General features: G+C 42.6%; 1 protein-coding gene across 1 annotated transcript in view; it reads right to left on the bottom strand.

The window, feature by feature from the left end:
* Nucleotides 1-18,565, bottom strand: part of LOC102380057 (phosphatidylinositol 3-kinase regulatory subunit gamma) — a 93,092-nt gene that overhangs the window by 14,794 nt on the left and 59,733 nt on the right. The window contains exons 3-6 of the mRNA XM_025206538.1: nt 5,178-5,289; nt 2,249-2,347; nt 1,239-1,419; nt 489-614 (exon numbers count right to left, since the gene is read on the bottom strand). Coding sequence (XP_025062323.1) covers nt 489-614; nt 1,239-1,419; nt 2,249-2,347; nt 5,178-5,263 — 492 coding nt within the window. The 5' untranslated portion in view covers nt 5,264-5,289. The remainder of the gene's footprint in view (nt 1-488; nt 615-1,238; nt 1,420-2,248; nt 2,348-5,177; nt 5,290-18,565) is intronic.

Raw genomic sequence — 18,565 nt, 5'->3', positions numbered from 1 at the left:
TCAGCAGGCCGCTCATGCTAAGCAGCAAGGCGTGTTTGAGCATGCTGCTGTCAAGTACAGTAACTTTCTAGTCTAGACATAGCCCTTGATTCTTATATAAAAGGCACTGGGGCATACGGTGCCTAGAGACACCCTTGGCCAGCTGCTGAAGGAACGCACAGGCCAGGCACTGCCTACGACAGTGTGATTACTGGCTGATACTCTCCCCCCACTGCCACTGTGCTATGCCATAGTACAAAAGCTCAGAGAATAAAACATTTGGTCAATAAAGGAAATGTAATTGATAACTCGGAAACTGACCTGCCCCACTACAAAACAAAAAACCAAAAGTATTTTTGGTTAGGCTTTGTCTTTATTTCCTCAGGTTGTTTACTACATGTGGCTTTGCCAATCATTTTCTTTTAGTAACCTGTTTTTCTGTCTTCCTAGGGATAAAAGTTATGTTTGTCAGACAGCTGCTGTAATGACCAGACAGTCTAGGAACCAACCTGTGATGTTCTGGTGTATTCTTCATAGAGTCTGTCATATTCTTTACTCTTCTCCTGATACTGGGAGTGGTATTCTTGAAGCTTTTTACCAACCGCATCTATATTATCTTCTTTTACCAACTGATCCTACACATGCCAGAGAAGAAGCAAGCAAGCAAGTCTTTAGTTAAAGTTATTTCTTCAAGCATTACTTGCTTGTCTGCCTAGTAAATACTCCTATTTCCGCGATTCAGTTTGCAACTATTTTTACATTAAGCTTCTAAGAGTACAGGGCAGAGATGGCCAGATCTGGCAAAGCAAAAAAATAAATTAAAAAAATCCATCGTTAAAAAGGCACGTACTCAGGAATATGGAACTCTGAGAACAGCACCAAATAATATTAATTAAACCAAAATGAATACTTAAGGTCTTGAGCTGTCTAGTGGCCCCTTAGAAAAAGGGGGACAATAAGGAAAAATGCAGGCAGGAAAAGAGATCAAAGCTTTTTTTTTTTTTTTTGATTAGAGAGAGACACGGAGACCTTTTGGAAACCTGCTCTAACACTGCGAAGAGTCTTGCTCAGATGCTTGCATAGCATGGAGGGAATAGGGGTAGGGAAGGGGGGGGTGGGGGGGGAAAAAAAAAAAAAAAAAAAAATCAGCTTAAAAAGCCCTGGCTCTAAACAAAGAAGTCAAAGTTTTATGACCAGGAAAACCAATGAACAGCACATGTATCAGCTATCAGTTGTTTGCCTCTATCTGGAAACCTCACCTGTTGGTACCGGGATACCGGATACATCAACTTCACATCAAGCTTTGGATTGTACTGAGCAAGAGACTCATGGCGGTAGTGGTTTATCAGCTCCACGACAGAATTAAATGTTAGTGGATCAGAAAAACCATATTTTCCATCCCGATGATAAATCTTGATCAATTTGTTGTTGCCACCCTTCCTGGAAGGCAAAATACTAGCTTAGATGCTTTGTTGTGCACGTTATCTCCTCCCAACAGACTGTGGCCACTCATACCAACATTCTTCATGGAGACGACAGAGCAATTCTAAGATAAGAACCTGAAAAACTAGTCAATCTTTTACTTTCACTTCAAGGAAAAGTACCTAATATTCAGTAGTATATAAAGAATAAGTTACAGGCTCCACAAACTTCAGTATTTCCTGATGTTCAAACGAAGTAAAAAAAGTCACTTGCCATGTACATTCTGGGACCCATTTAGTGAATTTAAGATGTAGCTTAACTAGAAATTCTCCGGAAGAATGGACGCTCGAGGGCCAACGAGGGAGCCATATAAAAAGCCCGAACTTGTTTGGAAGTTACGGAGTGAGTGGTATTATGTCCGCCCACTTTTCCTAAAGGTTGCTGATCCCTGCTCTAGGGGATTTTAATATTTCCAAGGAAAGGCAAACATTTACCCCACAGAGCTAAGATATGGCAAATTCCACCTTTGGTAAACACAGTCAAGGATTCTATAGAATTATACTCTAGAGTGAGATCAGACTCCATTCCCTCCTACTAGGACTTTCAACACATTACAGAACTCCTTTTCACCACGCTTACAACTAGAGAGCTAGTTCATATAGTAATGTCCACCTAAACACTGGAAAGACACATGGCAGTTGGTCATCTGTTTGCTTGTTTCAAAGGCTTAATCCTGAATTTACAAGAAAGTGTTACTAAGACTCCTTGTGAAATAGCTTCCCGTAAATGTTTAATATAAACATCCTAGCATGGCACCTGAAATCCCTATGAAAGCCCCAACACTTACCGCAATGTCAGAGTGTAGTCTCCCTGCATCTTGGTCGATGCATCTCGCACCAAGAATGTTCCATCTGGCATGTCTCGTAATTTGTCATTTACTTCTTCTCTGGAGAAATGAAAGGTTGACAGAAGGGTAAAATTAAAAGTGGTAGAAGTTTGATTCACTTTCAGACAGACATTCAGACTGGGGTCAAAGCCAGGGTGTGTAAGGTGTTAGGTTTCCTATTTTGCCTTCAAAATATTATGCAATTTAAGGACTGAATGTTTGCTTTTTTAAGACACCCCTTTCAAGCACAGGATCTCTATAGGAGATAAGGTGACCGTAAAGGCCAAATAGAAATATTAAGCAGGTTTGAACTTGTACGGTTTCAGCAAAAAACAGCAACTGCACTCAACTGCTGTTTAGAAAGGAAGTTATGTTTAAGCAACAGAAGCATCTGGGCCTCACAACTCACCCAAGTTTACAACCTTTCACTGTATTGGCTCACTTTTAAATCCACACTGGAAATAGGTGCCCTTTGTGAAGTCAGATCCCACATGGTAAGAAACTGGCATTGGCATTGTCACTCCAGATGACCAGACTATCACACAGCTGTGAATTTCAGGCTATTCATTGCTGACACAGCATAGCTTTGCTCTCATTTACAGCAGTGTTGACCACTGTAACTCCACTAGCTTCAGCTGAATTACTCCCTACTTACAATACTCCCAAGCAAGGGGATAATTGGGTCACAGACTCTTAATTAAGTAAGAGAGGCTTTTATGGAATTGGTAACAGCTCCAAAAACAACATTTTAAAAACAAAAAAAAAAACGAGTTTTAAAGCATTAGTTAAACTTTCAGGATACCTGCTTTACGTGCCATATTTTCCTATTTATTGTACCTTTGACATAGGAATCTTAGAAGCACCTTAGAAATATTAGACTGGAAGCACGTACCCCCAACAGCATGCATAAAGGCAGGAAATGGAATTCATTTAAAAAATGTGAATGGGATCATAAATATTTTAGTGCAGATGTTGCTACTGGAATTTTTTTTTTTTGCTTTCAAGCATCCTTTGTTTGCAGTTGTCTACCCTAAAAGACTGTCCATTGAGAAGAGCAATTCCAATCATCAGATATCGATGGCACTCAATACAGAAGTATTCTTTCCCATAATCCTGAGCCATAAAAGTTTGTATTCATCTCTAACGGCCAAAATTAGCTGGAAAGGTTGCCATACATTCTCTAGAACAGTGCACTGGGCTGAGGACAAAGCTCACACTAGAAGGTCTTGACTAAGGATCTCAATTCCTCTACACAGGAGACCCTAGCAGTGGGCCCAGAAGGCCAACAGGCATAGCCTATATATGCACTGGGTCTCATCCTGATATTTACAGCCAGATCAATGGCTCTAGTAACATCAGTGGAGCAAAACCTATGCAGAACCAGTGTGAGTGAAGTGAGACCACAGGATTTTGCAATGAAGGTTTAGCATTATTCACTAAATGCCTCAGTTGTGGCATTCCCTATTCATATCAGCTTAGAATGCGATTATTTGAGAAATGGTAGTACAAGTTGGATTGGAAGATTATTTCCCTTTGTTAGGGCTCCAAGCAGTTAGTGGGGATAACAAAGTTACTGCCAAACACTTGCCATCATGTGAAAGGAAAGAAGGCTGAATATTATGCACAATAGAGTTCAACCTTTCTGCTCAGAACCTAGGCCCACCTTTGTTTCCCTCCACCAATTCCACATCCCAGCGCTTTTGTACGACTATAGCCAAGGAATTAACTCGACAGTAGAAAGGTAGTCACTTCCCAGCTTAGTCTGCCAAATAATTGATCTTTCACATTCTGAGCCTGTTTCATAGCCCACTTCTTTTCTCAAGCACAAAGGAAATTGCCAAGTAGGTTACAGGTGGCTGGCTTAGGGAAAAGGTTTAGACTAATCCAGTAGGTGCTGCAGTCCTGACAGTCTAAAGCAGGGATGTCAAACTCTGCTACTGCCCCAGGCCGGATCTACACCATGGGGCTCCTAGAGCGCTGGATCCAGCCCAGGGCAAGGGGTGACTGGTGGTAGCAGCAGCTCCAGTACTCAATTGGTGCATGCAGTGGTGGCAGCTCCTCCTCCCACTGTACAACCCATGCAGGAGCTGGAGCTGCCAACACGTGTTTCATGCTGGGGTAGCAGCTCTGGCTCCAGCACGGAGCACACAGCAGCGACAGCTCTGGTACAGGGCTGTGGGGCCCACTGGCTGAGGAGCTGGGGCTGCCACAGTGATGGGCAAAGTGGCTAATGTGCAACCACAGCTAGGTCAGCCCTTGCTCACTCTCCTGCCACTAATGGCCATGTCCACCTGGGCTGAAAGGCCCCAGATTCTGCAGCAGGTCACGCTCCTCAGCCCCTTGCCACACCACCCAGTGACCACCAGTAGCTCACCAGGCTAGAGACACTGACTCCACAGACTGGACCTGGCTTGTGGGCTATGTTTGACGCCCCCAGGTTAAAAGCTTATGCACCATAACAACTTTGCAGACAATATTTCTATTCAATAATATGAAAACAAATCGATTGCCAGTTATTTAGTATTAAAAACATCTTCTTAAAGAAAAGTACTAGATCCGAGAATATTATTTCAGCCAATATATTCTGGATAGCTTTTCTTCATGCCCACAACAGCTACATTAAAAGCAACTTTAATTCTGTGGCATGACTTAAGAACTTAGCTTTCCAGCATCAAGACTGTGAGCTACTGTTCTCCAACTAATGATAATTGAGCAAATTAATGCAAAACATTGCTCTCAATTCAGTAAAGTACTTCAGCACAATAAGATGCTTTGCTGAATCTGGGCCTGAATGAGTTCCTGCTCTGAAATGCTGTTAGAACATGAACAGATTGAAGAGGGGAGCAGAGCTCAAAAAGCTCATTCTACTCCAAATATGAATGCTCTTTACCTTGAGATGTCCCCCCAGTACCATTCAGCATCCTGCAAAGAGAAACTGGAATTGTCCTTTATCCCATTTGTGTTGACTGGAGTCATTGGTTTTGGAGGTTTTGGAGGAAGAGCTGAAAAAGAAGAACAGATTGTTTTACCCCACGTTACCAGAACCTTAGAGGTTAATACAGAGTCAAGGTATTTAGTTAAACTGCATTTTTGGCTTTGCCTTATGATGTGTGTGTGTTAGCAAAGGAAAAGTTATAAAACCTGCCAGTGACTAATGGGGGGGCAGACCCCTTGAACTCGGATGCATTCTCTCTCTCTCAAAATGAATGGGTTTCATAATTTAAAGAGGAAGTCCTTTATACCATCCCAACATATGACAAGCAAGCTGAGCTCCTCTCTAAATGGAATAAATGTGGGGGAAAGATCACTGAAGCGCAAACTCTTGCTCTAAGAACTCAAGCTAAATCATGATAATCTGGAAAAATGAGTTGCTCACCACATAGCCAAACAATGTATGAAGGGCTAGACTGTGGCTCTAAGGACACAGCTTGGAAAGAGTACGGGGGCTGCTGTAGAAGCTGCACTTTTTGTGTGCGCGGTGATCCTTGCTACAGCTTTTCAAAAAATGCAGGCATGCCCTCCTTCCTATGCCAGGCCAGCCTTTCTGGATGGTGAGAGCAAAGGGAAAAATTGGAGCGTGGTGCCCATCCTCCACCCACAGCACAATGTTTAGGATGGTGGTCCGAGGAAAGCAGTGCTGGAAGGGGCCTCATGAGGGCATGTCTCGTAATTTGTCCAGCCCCTCACTCAAGTCAGCATCAGCCCTAACTAAACCATCTCAGCCAAGTGTCTGTTCAACTTGGTCTTGGAAACTGCCAAACAAGCGAGCCGGAGGGGAGGAAGGCTAGTTCAAGACCAGTTTAGCCCTAACCAAACCATCAGCTCTCCAAGCTGAGAACCAAAGGGGTATCAATGCACAGACAGTAAAGAACAGAACTGGTTTCAGACAGAGATTAGTTTGTTTTTAACCAACTAACCGAGTACAGGACAGGGCAAGTGTAACCAAGTGAAAAATCCTTGTAGTGCATTCAATGCAGAGATCTTTTACTTGCATTCTCAAATAGGCAGTGAGGGCAACTTTCCCTATTGTCAGTTTGAATTCCTACATACTGCACCGTATTAGTTTAATGAAGGTGTATATAATCATACTAGGCTGCCTGCACAGTAACAGCTAAGCTGATGCATCATCATTTGCTGCCATTTGGGGCTCAACTAACTAATAGAAGTCTAAAATACCGTTGTTAATGCATCTCAAAGCCCTTCCCAGGGCTATGCAATCTTAAGCCTAAAATGAATTTAAGCTTTTCATGAGACCAACTCTAAAACATTTAGAAACAAGTACTATTCTCAGTCTAGTGTGGTACAACAGCTAGCACATTTGCCAAAAACAGTTTAATAAACTGCTTGCTAGGAGGGGTATGTGAAGAGCTACAGCCTTGCCAATGGTCAATCCTAATGCACAGGCAGGAGTGCAACTGTGACAGTTGACAAGATTTTTGATGTCTAGTTCCACTTCAGGATGGTTTGACATTGGGAGAGGTGCTACTTAGAGCCATTTTCTGTTCACCTCTGAACCACACCTCCCACAAAAAAAGTGCACCAACTGCAGTTTCCAATGCCATTTCATGCTGACCAGCCGGCATACAGTAACTTCACTGTTCCCAGACAAACCAGCAAGTGCCTGGATTCAGCCGATCTAAACTAAACCTGAACCTTGACCCAGGTGACTGCATCATGGGGGTGGCTGACCAAACACCCGATTCAGATAGCAGCATTCATTCTGTGGGCCTGAATGTTAAAGCTGCAGCATCCGGAGTCTTTTTGCTAGCTCAGCTGGGAATCTTGTGAGCCAACATCAGCTTTTGTGCATGGAGCACGCAACACCAGTGGTCTCAAGTGACTTGCTTGAGCTATGACCGAATGTGGCCCTATGGCTAACTACTGCAGTTTGCTTGCACAACACTACAAAATACTATACAAGTATTACTGAGTAGGAATTAAAACTGCCTTCATGTACCTTGCTTGGAGTACTGGGAGAGCTAGTCTCCTTTCACAACAATGGCAATGAAAATCCAGATCAAGGCACCTGCCCACCCCCACTCCGATATATACTCCTCATCTCTCGCTCTTAAATGAGAAAGGAGACTTTGTTTCCATAAGAATATTAAAGAGAAAACACAAATCCAACTTCCACAGAAGACCTTCAACTAGCAGCTCTTTTCCACAAACACACACAAAAAACCCCAGTAACAAAACAAGACCTCTCTCTGCTTGTATCCATGCAGGGATCAGATCAGATCAGATCCAATCCAATCCGGACTTCAGTGCCTGCCTGGCATGCATCACCAAATTACAGATCAGTTCTTTCATGCATGGGCAGTATGTTAACCCTCCCCCACTACACTGCTTTTCCCGAGCTCTCTCATCTGCAGCTCTAACTTCTCCCCAGCCCCACCAGCAACCTGATTTCTGAGCTAAACCCCAATCCCAAATGAGAGTCAGCTGGAAAAAGCTAATCTTTTAACGAAAGCAGCACTTTGGCCAATGGCAGGACAGCGTTGGGATCGTACGTTGCTGACGTCAGGGCACAGAATGTAGCTCTGCTGTTTCCAGCAGGTAGTTTTAACCCAACTGCTCTGCAGAAGTGAAACCGAATTTCTGCTTCCAACCAAAGCATATTGATTAGACTTCAGCAAAGGGATTGTTCTGAAGCCTTTTTCTTGAGTGCACAGGGAGACTAGATGCTGCAAGCTTCCAAAATTTAAATACTATAAAAGAAAAAGCACAAAGGGCTAGGTAAGTCAGCCAAACATTCCTAGAATTTCCTCCACTTCTCGCTAGACAAATGAATACCAAAATAACCTTTGATGTAACTGCAAAGAAGTGTACCACTAGTTACAGTGGATATTGACTTACTTCACCTTTTTACTAGAAGTATTTTTTCTGCCCCTTTTTAATGGAAGAATCGTGTAAATCTAGAAAGTGTGCAACCGTCAGTTTCTTTTTTTAGCTGTACTGATTCAGGAGCAATTAAGGTCCAAGTCAACACGATAACTTCCACACAAAAAAGCAAAAATGCCTCGATTCTTGTTACGCTAAGTCACCAAATGGCATCTAGTTCATCAGTCAGCTTCTTTTCTGGAGGCAGTATCTGCATACAAGATAAAAGCCTACCAGTTAATTAAACTTTAATTTACAGTTTTAAAACAGATGCCAGTAAGACTAAGAAGGTCCGCATAGCTTAATTCATTTTCTTTTGGTATTTTCCTAGGGATAAATTATGCACTGGAAAGCACATAAAAGACCTTGATAAATGTAAGATTACCCGATTACCTCTTGCTGTGCTATTATGCAGAACCCTGGCTCCTAACCAGTATGATTAGGTCAATTCTGTGTCATACAGGATGTTCATCAAGTTAGTTGGGAGTTCTAGAAAAGGGTAGTTAGACCCCCCACCTCTGCCCTCACACTACACATTTTGGGGCAATTGGATTACAATGAACTAATGAAACCCAAACTGGATACCAGCTTCAAGAAAGCTGGTTAATCAAAATGGGAAAGGAAAGGTGGAAATCATACTGCTCTATTTTTTTATTTTTATTTTTTTTTTAAGGTGGCATTTACAGAAGCACCAAGCTACTCCATAGTTAGGACTATAAACATCTGCTTAAAAATCATAAAATTATTATTAAAAGTAAAAAAATAGTGAAATTTCACTCCACATACATTCCATGCCCTTTGCACTTTATATGCAAGTACAATCTCTAGTCATAACAAACCTCCATGGGAACAGGAGAAAACATCATTAAAAAGTGTTTGCTATAAAAGGGATCGGCTGCATCATCATAATGAAAAAAAAAGAAATGATCCTGCTGCTGGGATTGTTGTAACCCAGGTTTATAATGAGGTTGCACTATAGTTTAATTAGATTCTTTCAACTTTCCTTAGTAGTTTATTTGTTCCTGTTGACCAATCTACTCAAAACAGGAAAAAGAAGTTTATGTTGAGGAGCTCTGGTGCAAATAGCCGTTTTCCTCGTAAGATGTAGCTAGGGTCATTTTTATCACCTATTCAAGCTGGAACTGAAAGACTTTTGTATTGCACATGGAAAAAGCAGAAAAGGGAAAAGAGGAAATGTTGTTCATCACAAATTAGTTATAATTCTATTAAGTGATTTTTTTAAACTTGTAACCAAGAAGTTTTACGTGCACCTGCTAACTGGGGTTCATGCAGTGCTACCGACACAGGATTTTCTGTCAGTAGCTGTACCTCTATTTCACAAATCCTTGTCAAATCCTCAATCCTAATCCCAAGCCTAACCTCAAGGAAAACCCTATGAACACATAGAAGACTTCACTAGGAAGCAGGTTGCTACCTCATAAAAAAGCTAATACAAACTCACAAAACCTAGGCAATGAGGAGAGCTGTAGGTGTGCAACAGGACTGGCCAGGACTTTCCACTCTGCAATACAATTTTTCAGAATTTTTTTTAATAAAAAAAGTAAAATTAATCTGGAGCAACAGTCAACTCACACTGACACACAACAGAAACTCCGTGATATTTTATTTCAGAAATGCCAGGAATGCTTGCAAGAAACCAGGCAGGTTTCCACCATAGCCTGGCCTGTATTTGTGGAGTTCACTGAAATGGAAAACTTTACAAATACAATACTTGTCAAGTAATTCTGAGGAACTGGCATTTCCCGCCCCATGACAGCCCATTTTGCTTGATTTTTTTTTCCTCTTTACCAGCTTGATTATATACATCCCATCCAGTCAGATACTTTGCCACAGACTTTTACGTGCCCACTAAAGATACCAGTCTTCCACTCCCTTTTATTTGCCCTTGCGTCATGTAAAAACAACCTCCATTGCTTCAGGAAGCTGGTGTGGGGGGTTTTATGCATGTGCTCTTACCATACCCATTGCTATGGTATCTACATACCTTCCACAGCAAAAGAGATTATAAAAACATTTCTCACCTGTAAAGCTAGATAGCCTTTTATTCATATATTTGTTGGCAAAGCAAGTAAGGTGCTTAACAGAGACAGAAAAGGTTCACTGTCTTCTCAGCCACACTGCCTCACCAAAGTCAAACCGATTATTGGCTATGCCCAATCTGCAAAGAGGGGTAGTTAGCCGTGTTTGTCTGAATTCAAGCAGAAAACAAGGTAGAAATACACCTTTTTAATTAATTAAAAACAGAAGTGCCTAAGCTCGCCTGCTCCCAAGATGGTCCCTGGAATGAGAACCCTCAGGGCTGCCAGCAAGGAATACGGCTGAAATGTCTACCTCCATTTAGGACCAGTTGGGAGGGCAGTGAGGCGATGTGTTATTACCACCGTCTGATCCAAGACATTGTGATTACTTTGCAGTGGAACACCATAAACACCTGAAACTTCACACAGGAATATTCCAGTCTTTCTTTTTCAGAAGTGCAGGTCCCCACCATTGGTGCTATCAGAGAAGTTCCACTTAACAGTACAAGGCAGTGTACATGTACAAACTATTCTGATTCCATGCCTCAGAGGTCAATTTAAAAAAAGATTATGTGCATATCTGCTGTTAATTCCAATAATCCTAGCAGAGCTAGCACAGTGATCTCTCTTCCTTGGTTATTTAATAGTTGCTTCCATCTATAAGATTATAAAGCTAGAGAGTGAGGATAGGGGCACATAATTCAATCAGAAGGCATACTTATAAATACTTTATCAACCTGTTATGTTTGTTAGTCTTTCAGTAGCAAGGAGCTGATTTGAAAGGAAAAAAGAGCAGGGTATTCACATCCACAGATTTCTGGAACATTTAAGTAAAGTTAAATGTACCATGTTAGGGTATAATTTAGGTGTCACAATGATTACTACTTTTCCCCAGAAGTGAACTGACAAGTATGTGGCCTTCAAGTTTGTCAGCTGCTAAATCTTCATTCCTCCCCAACTGACTTCTTCCAGAAAGATTTGATAGTTTCATAAAACTTAACTGTAAATGTTAACAAAGCAGCTCTTAACACATTTTGTACTATTAGACACCAAGAAGCAGGTTTGCTCCAGAATGGTGGACACAAGATGCTAAAGATTTAAAAGTAAATTCCCTTGGCATTGATTAACTTTGCAAAATACAGTTCCAGATATACTGTGCCAACATGGCCAGATGGACTGCACTTCTTACATCCCTCGTTAGATCCAAAAACTAAAGCTTCACAAGTCCTTGTGCCTCATGCATACGAGGAGGTCTTGACTTCTATTCAAAATAGAGAATTCATATTTCCTAATTTATATATTTGTGCATATGAGAAGCTGAAAGCAATTTTGAGAATAAAGAACCATGGTTTCACTGTGAGAAGCTATTGTCAGCCAACGCAATTGTACCAGGGAAAAAATCCAGACTGGAAGTTCTGGGGAAAGGACTAACCATATCGCTATTTACACACCAGGTCCAAACTCTGTGGAAGGGAGCTCTAACCTATAGAAATCTGGTCAGAAACAAAACAAGAACCAAGGGGTTTACTACAAACCTCTTTTGAAACTGAGGGTGGCTAAAACAAAGCTTTTTGAAACTTAGCCTCCATTTCATGGAAGACTTTTCAGTCTACCATTCAAAGGTCATATATCTCTATTGCCACAAAAGTGCTCCTTACATGGAATTGCACATGGAGTTACCTCGCTAGCTCCTGACCACCACCCTTCCCACTCAACAAATGCAAGCTAGCCTTCTCTAGATTGAAGGATTACTGTCAGAGTCCACTTCTTCCAGTATTACTGCTTCCCTGCTTAGGACAACTCTCCAAACTCAAACTTGATGTTCCCCAACATACTAATTCACTGCAGCCTGTAACAGCAAATGACTCATTTCACAGGCATTCTTGCTTCTCATTCCTCCACTGTAAGGCTCTACACCTTGTCCTATTGAAGAGAACTTACTGATCCAAGCTCTAGTCTCCTGCAGGGAGCAGACAGAGATCATAGCATGCAGATGCCGAAAAAACCTGAAGCCACAAACTGGCAATTTCTGGATGTCAGTTGCCAACAATGCAGTCTGGATCACTAGATAGTTCCAGATTGGTGGGTACCAAGAAAATAAGACATGGAAGCTGTAATATTTTGGGGAATCTACTCAGGTACAACTTGGAATTCGCATCAGTTTCATTAAATTGCTTCATCATTAAATGACTGATACAAAAACTCTGCTTTCTACTATCAGGTCTGTTTGACATATTTCCCAGGTCTGGAACAGCCAAGGGAAAAGATACTGATGGTTAGCTCAAAGAGGAACTTCTTGGGACAAAACAAAGGTAGGATAAGGGGTTTACTAAACCATGGGGAATGTGGGTGGGCTGATACTAGTCACAGGCCTACCCAAGACTAACAGCTCTTAGCTTTCAAGAAAGGGTGACAGATAGGATCTCCACCTCGAGTGTGTTTGCAGTCTGCCAAAACCTAAGGCAGTGGCTAGACTGTATTCATAACAGATGTTTAAAAGCTGATGGGACCTATATGCTGGGGTCCAGAATGGCAGCCTAGTGAGTGTTCAGGAGCAGGAGCTTAATCAGGGCAGATACTTAACAGCACTAATTGTCAGTAGGGTAACTAGGGCAGGACAAGTGGGGCACTAGCTCTGGACCCTCATGGCATTCTGCCACTCCCCAGCACTGGACAACATCTCTTGGGCTGCTAGCAGAGGTGGAACTAGCAACACTAATTGTTCAAAGGAGACAGGCAGAGGCTTTTAATAATATATGCATTTTTCCCCAAGGCTGAAGTCTCCAGACCATATTTTAGCTTTATTAGGATCACAGAAGAGTAGGGCTTGGAAGGGACTTCACAAGGTCACCTAGTCCAACCCCTGATCCAAGCAGGACCAGCACTGACTAAACCATCCGAACTGTTTGTCTAACCTGTTCTTGAAATGTCTCTAGGTAGCCTGTTCCAATATTTGACTACCTCATAGTCAGAAAGTTGCTCCTATATCTCCAACCAAGATTTCCCCTGCTGAAGCATGAGGCCATTGCTCCTAGTCCTGTCCCATACAGCCAGAGAAAAGCCCATCTCCATCTTCTCTGCAATTGCCCTTCAGGTGTTTGAAGACTTATCAAATCCCTTCTCACCCCACCCTGCCCCCATCTTCCCTTCTCTAAAGTAAATAAACTTAAATCTTCCAGTCTTTCCTCACAAGCTTTGCCTTCCAGGCCCCTAATCATTTTTACTGCTTTGCACTGGACTCTTTCCAAACTGCCTACATCCCATTTGACGTGTGGGGGCCCAAAATGGGACACAATACTCCAGGAGAGGACTCAGCAGTGCTGGAGAGAAAATTACTTCCTTTGATTTGCAAGTGATACTCTTGTTAATACAACCTAGTATGCCAATTGCAAAAAATGCAACAAGAGCACACTCCTTGCTCATATTCAGCTTATGGTCTACTGTAACCCCCAGGTCCTTTTCTACAGTATTGCAACTTAGCTAGTCATCCTCCAACCTGCATTTGTGCATGCAGTGATTCCATCCCAAGTGTAGGACTTTGGGCTTGTCCTTTCATAGATTCATAGATGTTAGGGTCAGAAGGGACCTCAATAGATCATCGAGTCCGACCCCCTGCATAGGCAGGAGAGATTGCTGGGTTTAGATGACCCCAGCTAGATACCTATCTAACTTCCTCTTGAAGACCCCCAGGGTAGGGGAGAGCACCACCTCCCTTGGGAGCCCGTTCCAGACCTTGGCCACTCTAACTGTGAAGAAGTTCTTCCTAATGTCCAGTCTAAATCTGCTCTCTGCTAGCTTGTGGCCATTATTTCTTGTAACCCCCGGGGGCGCCTTGGTGAATAAATACTCACCAATTCCCTTCTGTGCCCCCGTGATGAACTTTGTTGACTCTCATCAGATTGATTGCAGACCATTTCTCCAATCTATCTAGGTCATTCTGGATCTTAGTCCTGTTCTCCAGCAGATCTAACTACACCCAACTGGAAGTCACCTGCAAATTTGCTAAGCATGCACTGGATCGCATCATTCGAACAATTAGTAAAGGTAATAAACAATAACGGATCCAGACCAAACCCCTGGGGAACCCCACTTAATACCTCCTCTCAGCTGAGGGCTGAGAGTGGCTTCATGTCTCTCTCTGTTGAATACAATGATCCAACCAGTTACATATTCACCTTACAGTACTTTAGTCTAGTTTGCATTCCCTTAGCTCGAGGAGAATGTCATGGGAGATGGTGTCAAAAGCCATGACAAAGCCAAAGTATATCACACCTAGTGCTCTTCCCCCTCCACAGAACCTGCTGCCTTATCATAGAAGGAAGTCGGATTGTTCAGGCTTGATTTGCTCTTGGTGAACCCAAGCTGGCTGTTCATTTGTTCTTCTCTGGATGCTTTGCAACAGGTTCCTTGAGGACCCACTCCATGATCTTTCCACAAGCTGGGGTCAGGCCAATTGGTCTGTAGTTCCCTGGATTCTCCTTCTTCCCTGCCTCAAAAGAAAAGCACTATATTTGCCCCTTTACAGTCACTTGGGACCTTACCTGATCTCCATGAGTACATATATTAATTATTTATTGTAGACTTAAAACACCGTAACACTTCCCCCTGCTTTCTGGACATACCAGTGAAGTACACCAATAGTAAACCTACCAATGTAACAAGTTATAGATAAGTGACATTGTCCCCCATAAACCAAACCTCCCCCATTCAACAACGTTCCATTAAGATGCAGTATGTTACAGGGAAGAGGAAAGAATACAGTTCTCTGCTACATAACTATGTGCAAGTCTCAATTTGGCACCCAAAATTATGACAAGATGCTTATTACAAATGCTTAAATGGAAGATGAAAAGCAGACTAGTTAATGCCTCCCAAGGCAATAGCAGATTGACAGTGATTTCTCAGACAGACAATAAAATCTGGTTCTCCAGTCAAGTCTAAACTCTATAGCTTATATATTTATAAACCAGGAGAAGGAGCTCCCAAAAGCTACTTTAAATGCACCTTTTCTTAAACGGGGCCGAGTTTCACAGCCTGCTCTGACTGACAGCAAAAAACACTTTTCTGGCATCAGATGAATCCAACCTCGAACTGTGAAGCATAGAAACACCGATGAAGGTCCAAGGTGACGGCATCCAAGAACCCTACTGAAACAAAGGCCTAGAAAGAACGACTCGCTGAATGATTAACACAAGATGACATCAGGAACATGGCTGTAGGAATACCCTTTTAAAACAAATACCTAGCTTTGCCAATGAATATGCATTAATGGCAATAATTAGGGACCTACCGAATTCGGGGCGGCTGCCAGTCAATTTTGCAGGCATAATATAGGGCTGGAAGCCATTTAGTGGGCGGAGCGTGGCAGGCCCTTGCATCTGACTGGCCGAGGGGCCCCAGTGGTCCCTAAGAACACTTTCTTCCCACTAAGTCCCCCCCACCCCAGATTTCACAAGCAATGCCAAATTTTGTGAAGTCCACAAAAATCGCGATTTTGGTAGGTCCTAGCAATAACGGTTTATCAGCTGTATCTTTTACAAGTGGAGAAATGATCTGCAGAACAAGTTGACTGAACAGAGGAAAATAAAAGCAAATGTCACACAAGTATACACATAACAGTGGGTACAGTGATAACTCTCAATGTAGGCAAGACTCCTATTGTCCTCAGTGACAGTCTGCCCACTGCCAGGAATGATTCTGCCCAGCCAAGTTACTAGCTACATGGTTCCAAAGACTACTCGGTAGTTGCATGCATCTAGTTCACCTGAGCTGTTTTTCCATTCTGTGCCCCTTTTAATTGCTTTTATTTTTGTCCGACTAACAGGTTTTTAAACTTCACTTCATGGAGGTATGAAAGGTATTAGTTTCACAGCCCCTGCCATCCTTTTATATTTTACACAATAAGAATGAGATCTCAAATTTGAGGCTTCAGTAACATTTACAAATTCAAGATCATCTCAGTTACACAAAAGCTAAGAGGGTAAGAATACTACATCTTATGTTACAGCAGTTTTTTTTTTCCTTTGGAAAAAAAAAAAACAACAGAAAAAAGAAGAAGTCACAGCATCATAGAAGAGTAGGGCTGGGAGGAACCTCCTGCCAGAGGCAGGATCTTCCCTATCCAAACCATCTTATACAAATTCATTGTCAAACCTATTAGTAAAACTACAGTCAGCCCTGACGCACCCAAAAGACAACACCCTGATCTTCCATGGGAAAGGAGGGGAAAGACCTTCTAGCCAGGAATCTATGGGTGCAAGTCCCAGCAAAAGCAATGGCACACCCCAGTTAAGTCCTCAGCCTCAACTACAGGCACCCCCCAATGCTTCTGAGGAAGGCTAACGTCTTCCTCCCCATCACATGTAGCAGCAGGAGGGAGAAAAAAATTCCTTCCTGGTCCCAAGAGGCAGCCAGCAAACCTCAAAATCATGGAAAACTCTCACAGTAAGCCACAGATATACCTATTCCTAGATCATCCCTGATCAATGCTTATCCAATCTCTTCTTGAAGACTCCAACAATGGATCCCACAACTTCCCTAAGCAATCAGTTCCACTGCCTCACTTTTCTAAGTGAGAAGTTTTTCCTCACATCCAATGCAAAGTGACTTTGCTGCAACTTCAGCCTGTTAGCTCCAGCCCAGCTTTCCAATCTGAAGAGATCCTTCTGAATTGTGCTCCTGTCCTCCAATGTGTTGGTGATCCTTCTTAGATCTGCATTGTCCAAATGACTGATAAGTATGTTGAACAGCACTGGGCCCAGGACAGCCCCCCGTGAGATGCCACTTGAAGGCTCCTGGATCCATTTGCTTGTGACTACTGAACCAGTTGTCTATTCATCTCAGTTTCATCTACGCCACATTTCTCTAAATTGCTTATGAGAAGATCATATGGGACTTTGTCAAAAGACTTGCTAAGTCCAGATACACTGTGTGCACTGCATTTCCTTCCTCCACCAAGTAGTTACTTTGTTAAAAGGAGATCAAGTGCGTTTGGCACAATAACTTACTAAATCCATGCTGGTGATCGCCATTCCTCCTCCAGATACTTGTAAACAGACTTCCTTACAATATGCTCCAGTTAAGTTCTTCGGTATTGATGCAAGGGTAACCCAGGGTTTAAGAGGGGAACTACACTGGGTTTTCCCCAGTCTTCTGGTATCTCACCCATCTCCCACAACTTCACAAATGTCACTGTCAAGGGCTCTGAGATCTCCTCTGCCAGTTCCTTTAGTACCCTGGAGCAAAGCTCATCAGGCCCTGCTGACTTCAATTCACTCAGTCCCTTCAAAAGCTCTCTGCTTCTTTTGTTATCTCTTCCCTCACCTTGTACCCTTCCTTATCCAAATAATCCTTAACTTTTGTAGCTTAAACTTCTTTGTGAAGGAGGAAAAGTGGCTGTTGATTATTAGCTCTAGTTTCTTTGCATCTTCTGCTAAGAGCTCACTCTGGCTATTTAACAACAGACCCACAGCTTTGTTGTTCTTTCTTTTCTGAACAAAGTATTTGCAGAACCTTCTCATATTGTCCTTAACCTCCCTTGCCAGATGCAGCTCATTTTTCACCCTTGCCTTCCTAGTCTTGTCCCTGCAAGTTCTTGCTGTTTCCTGGTAAGCTTCCTTGGTGACCTGGACATCTTTCCGTTGCCTGAATGCTGTCCAGTTGCATTTGAACAATCCTAGAAGCTCCTAGTGCAGCCACACTGGTCTCCTGCCACTCTTATACTTTCACTGTGTTGGAACACAGTTTCTTGGTGGGCTTCCAACACTGTGCGTTTTAAAAGCCTCCAGCCCTCCTAGGCACCTTTATCCTTCAAGCTGTCTTCCCAGGGCACCATGCCCGTCATCGCCCAGTAAGATAAAATCCGCCTTTGCAAAAATCTAGACTCTGGTCTGAGGTCAGCAGAACTCTCTCAGGATCATTAATTCACTCATAACAAGATCGCTGCCTCGAGTTTCCCCATCACCTTCACATCCTCTACCAATTTTTTCCTATTGGTCAGAACAAGTTCCAGGAGAGAGAATCCCCCAGTTGCATCCTCAGCCTTCTGGAACAGAAAAGCTGTCCTCCACACAAGTTCAGAACTGGCTTAACATTTCATGTTTGGCTGTGCTGCTCTCCAGCAGATGCTTGGAAAATTGAAGTCTTTCATCAGTACCCTCCCACAACTTTTAGATAATTCTGTTACCTACTTGAAGCAGGCCTCATTTAACTCTTCTTCCCGACTTGGTGGCCTATAATAAATCCCCACTATTATATTGGTACTGAATCTTTCACCTATTATCTTCACGCTATATGTTCTGCTCTGCCATCTTCTGCCTCCTGAATTGGGGAAGAAGTGTGTGCACTTTTGACAGAAGGT

The sequence above is a fragment of the Alligator sinensis genome, unplaced genomic scaffold (assembly GCF_000455745.1).
Source record: "Alligator sinensis unplaced genomic scaffold, ASM45574v1 scaffold781_1, whole genome shotgun sequence".
Lineage (NCBI taxonomy): Eukaryota > Metazoa > Chordata > Crocodylia > Alligatoridae > Alligator > Alligator sinensis.
This window is presented reverse-complemented; position numbering and strand designations above follow the sequence as displayed.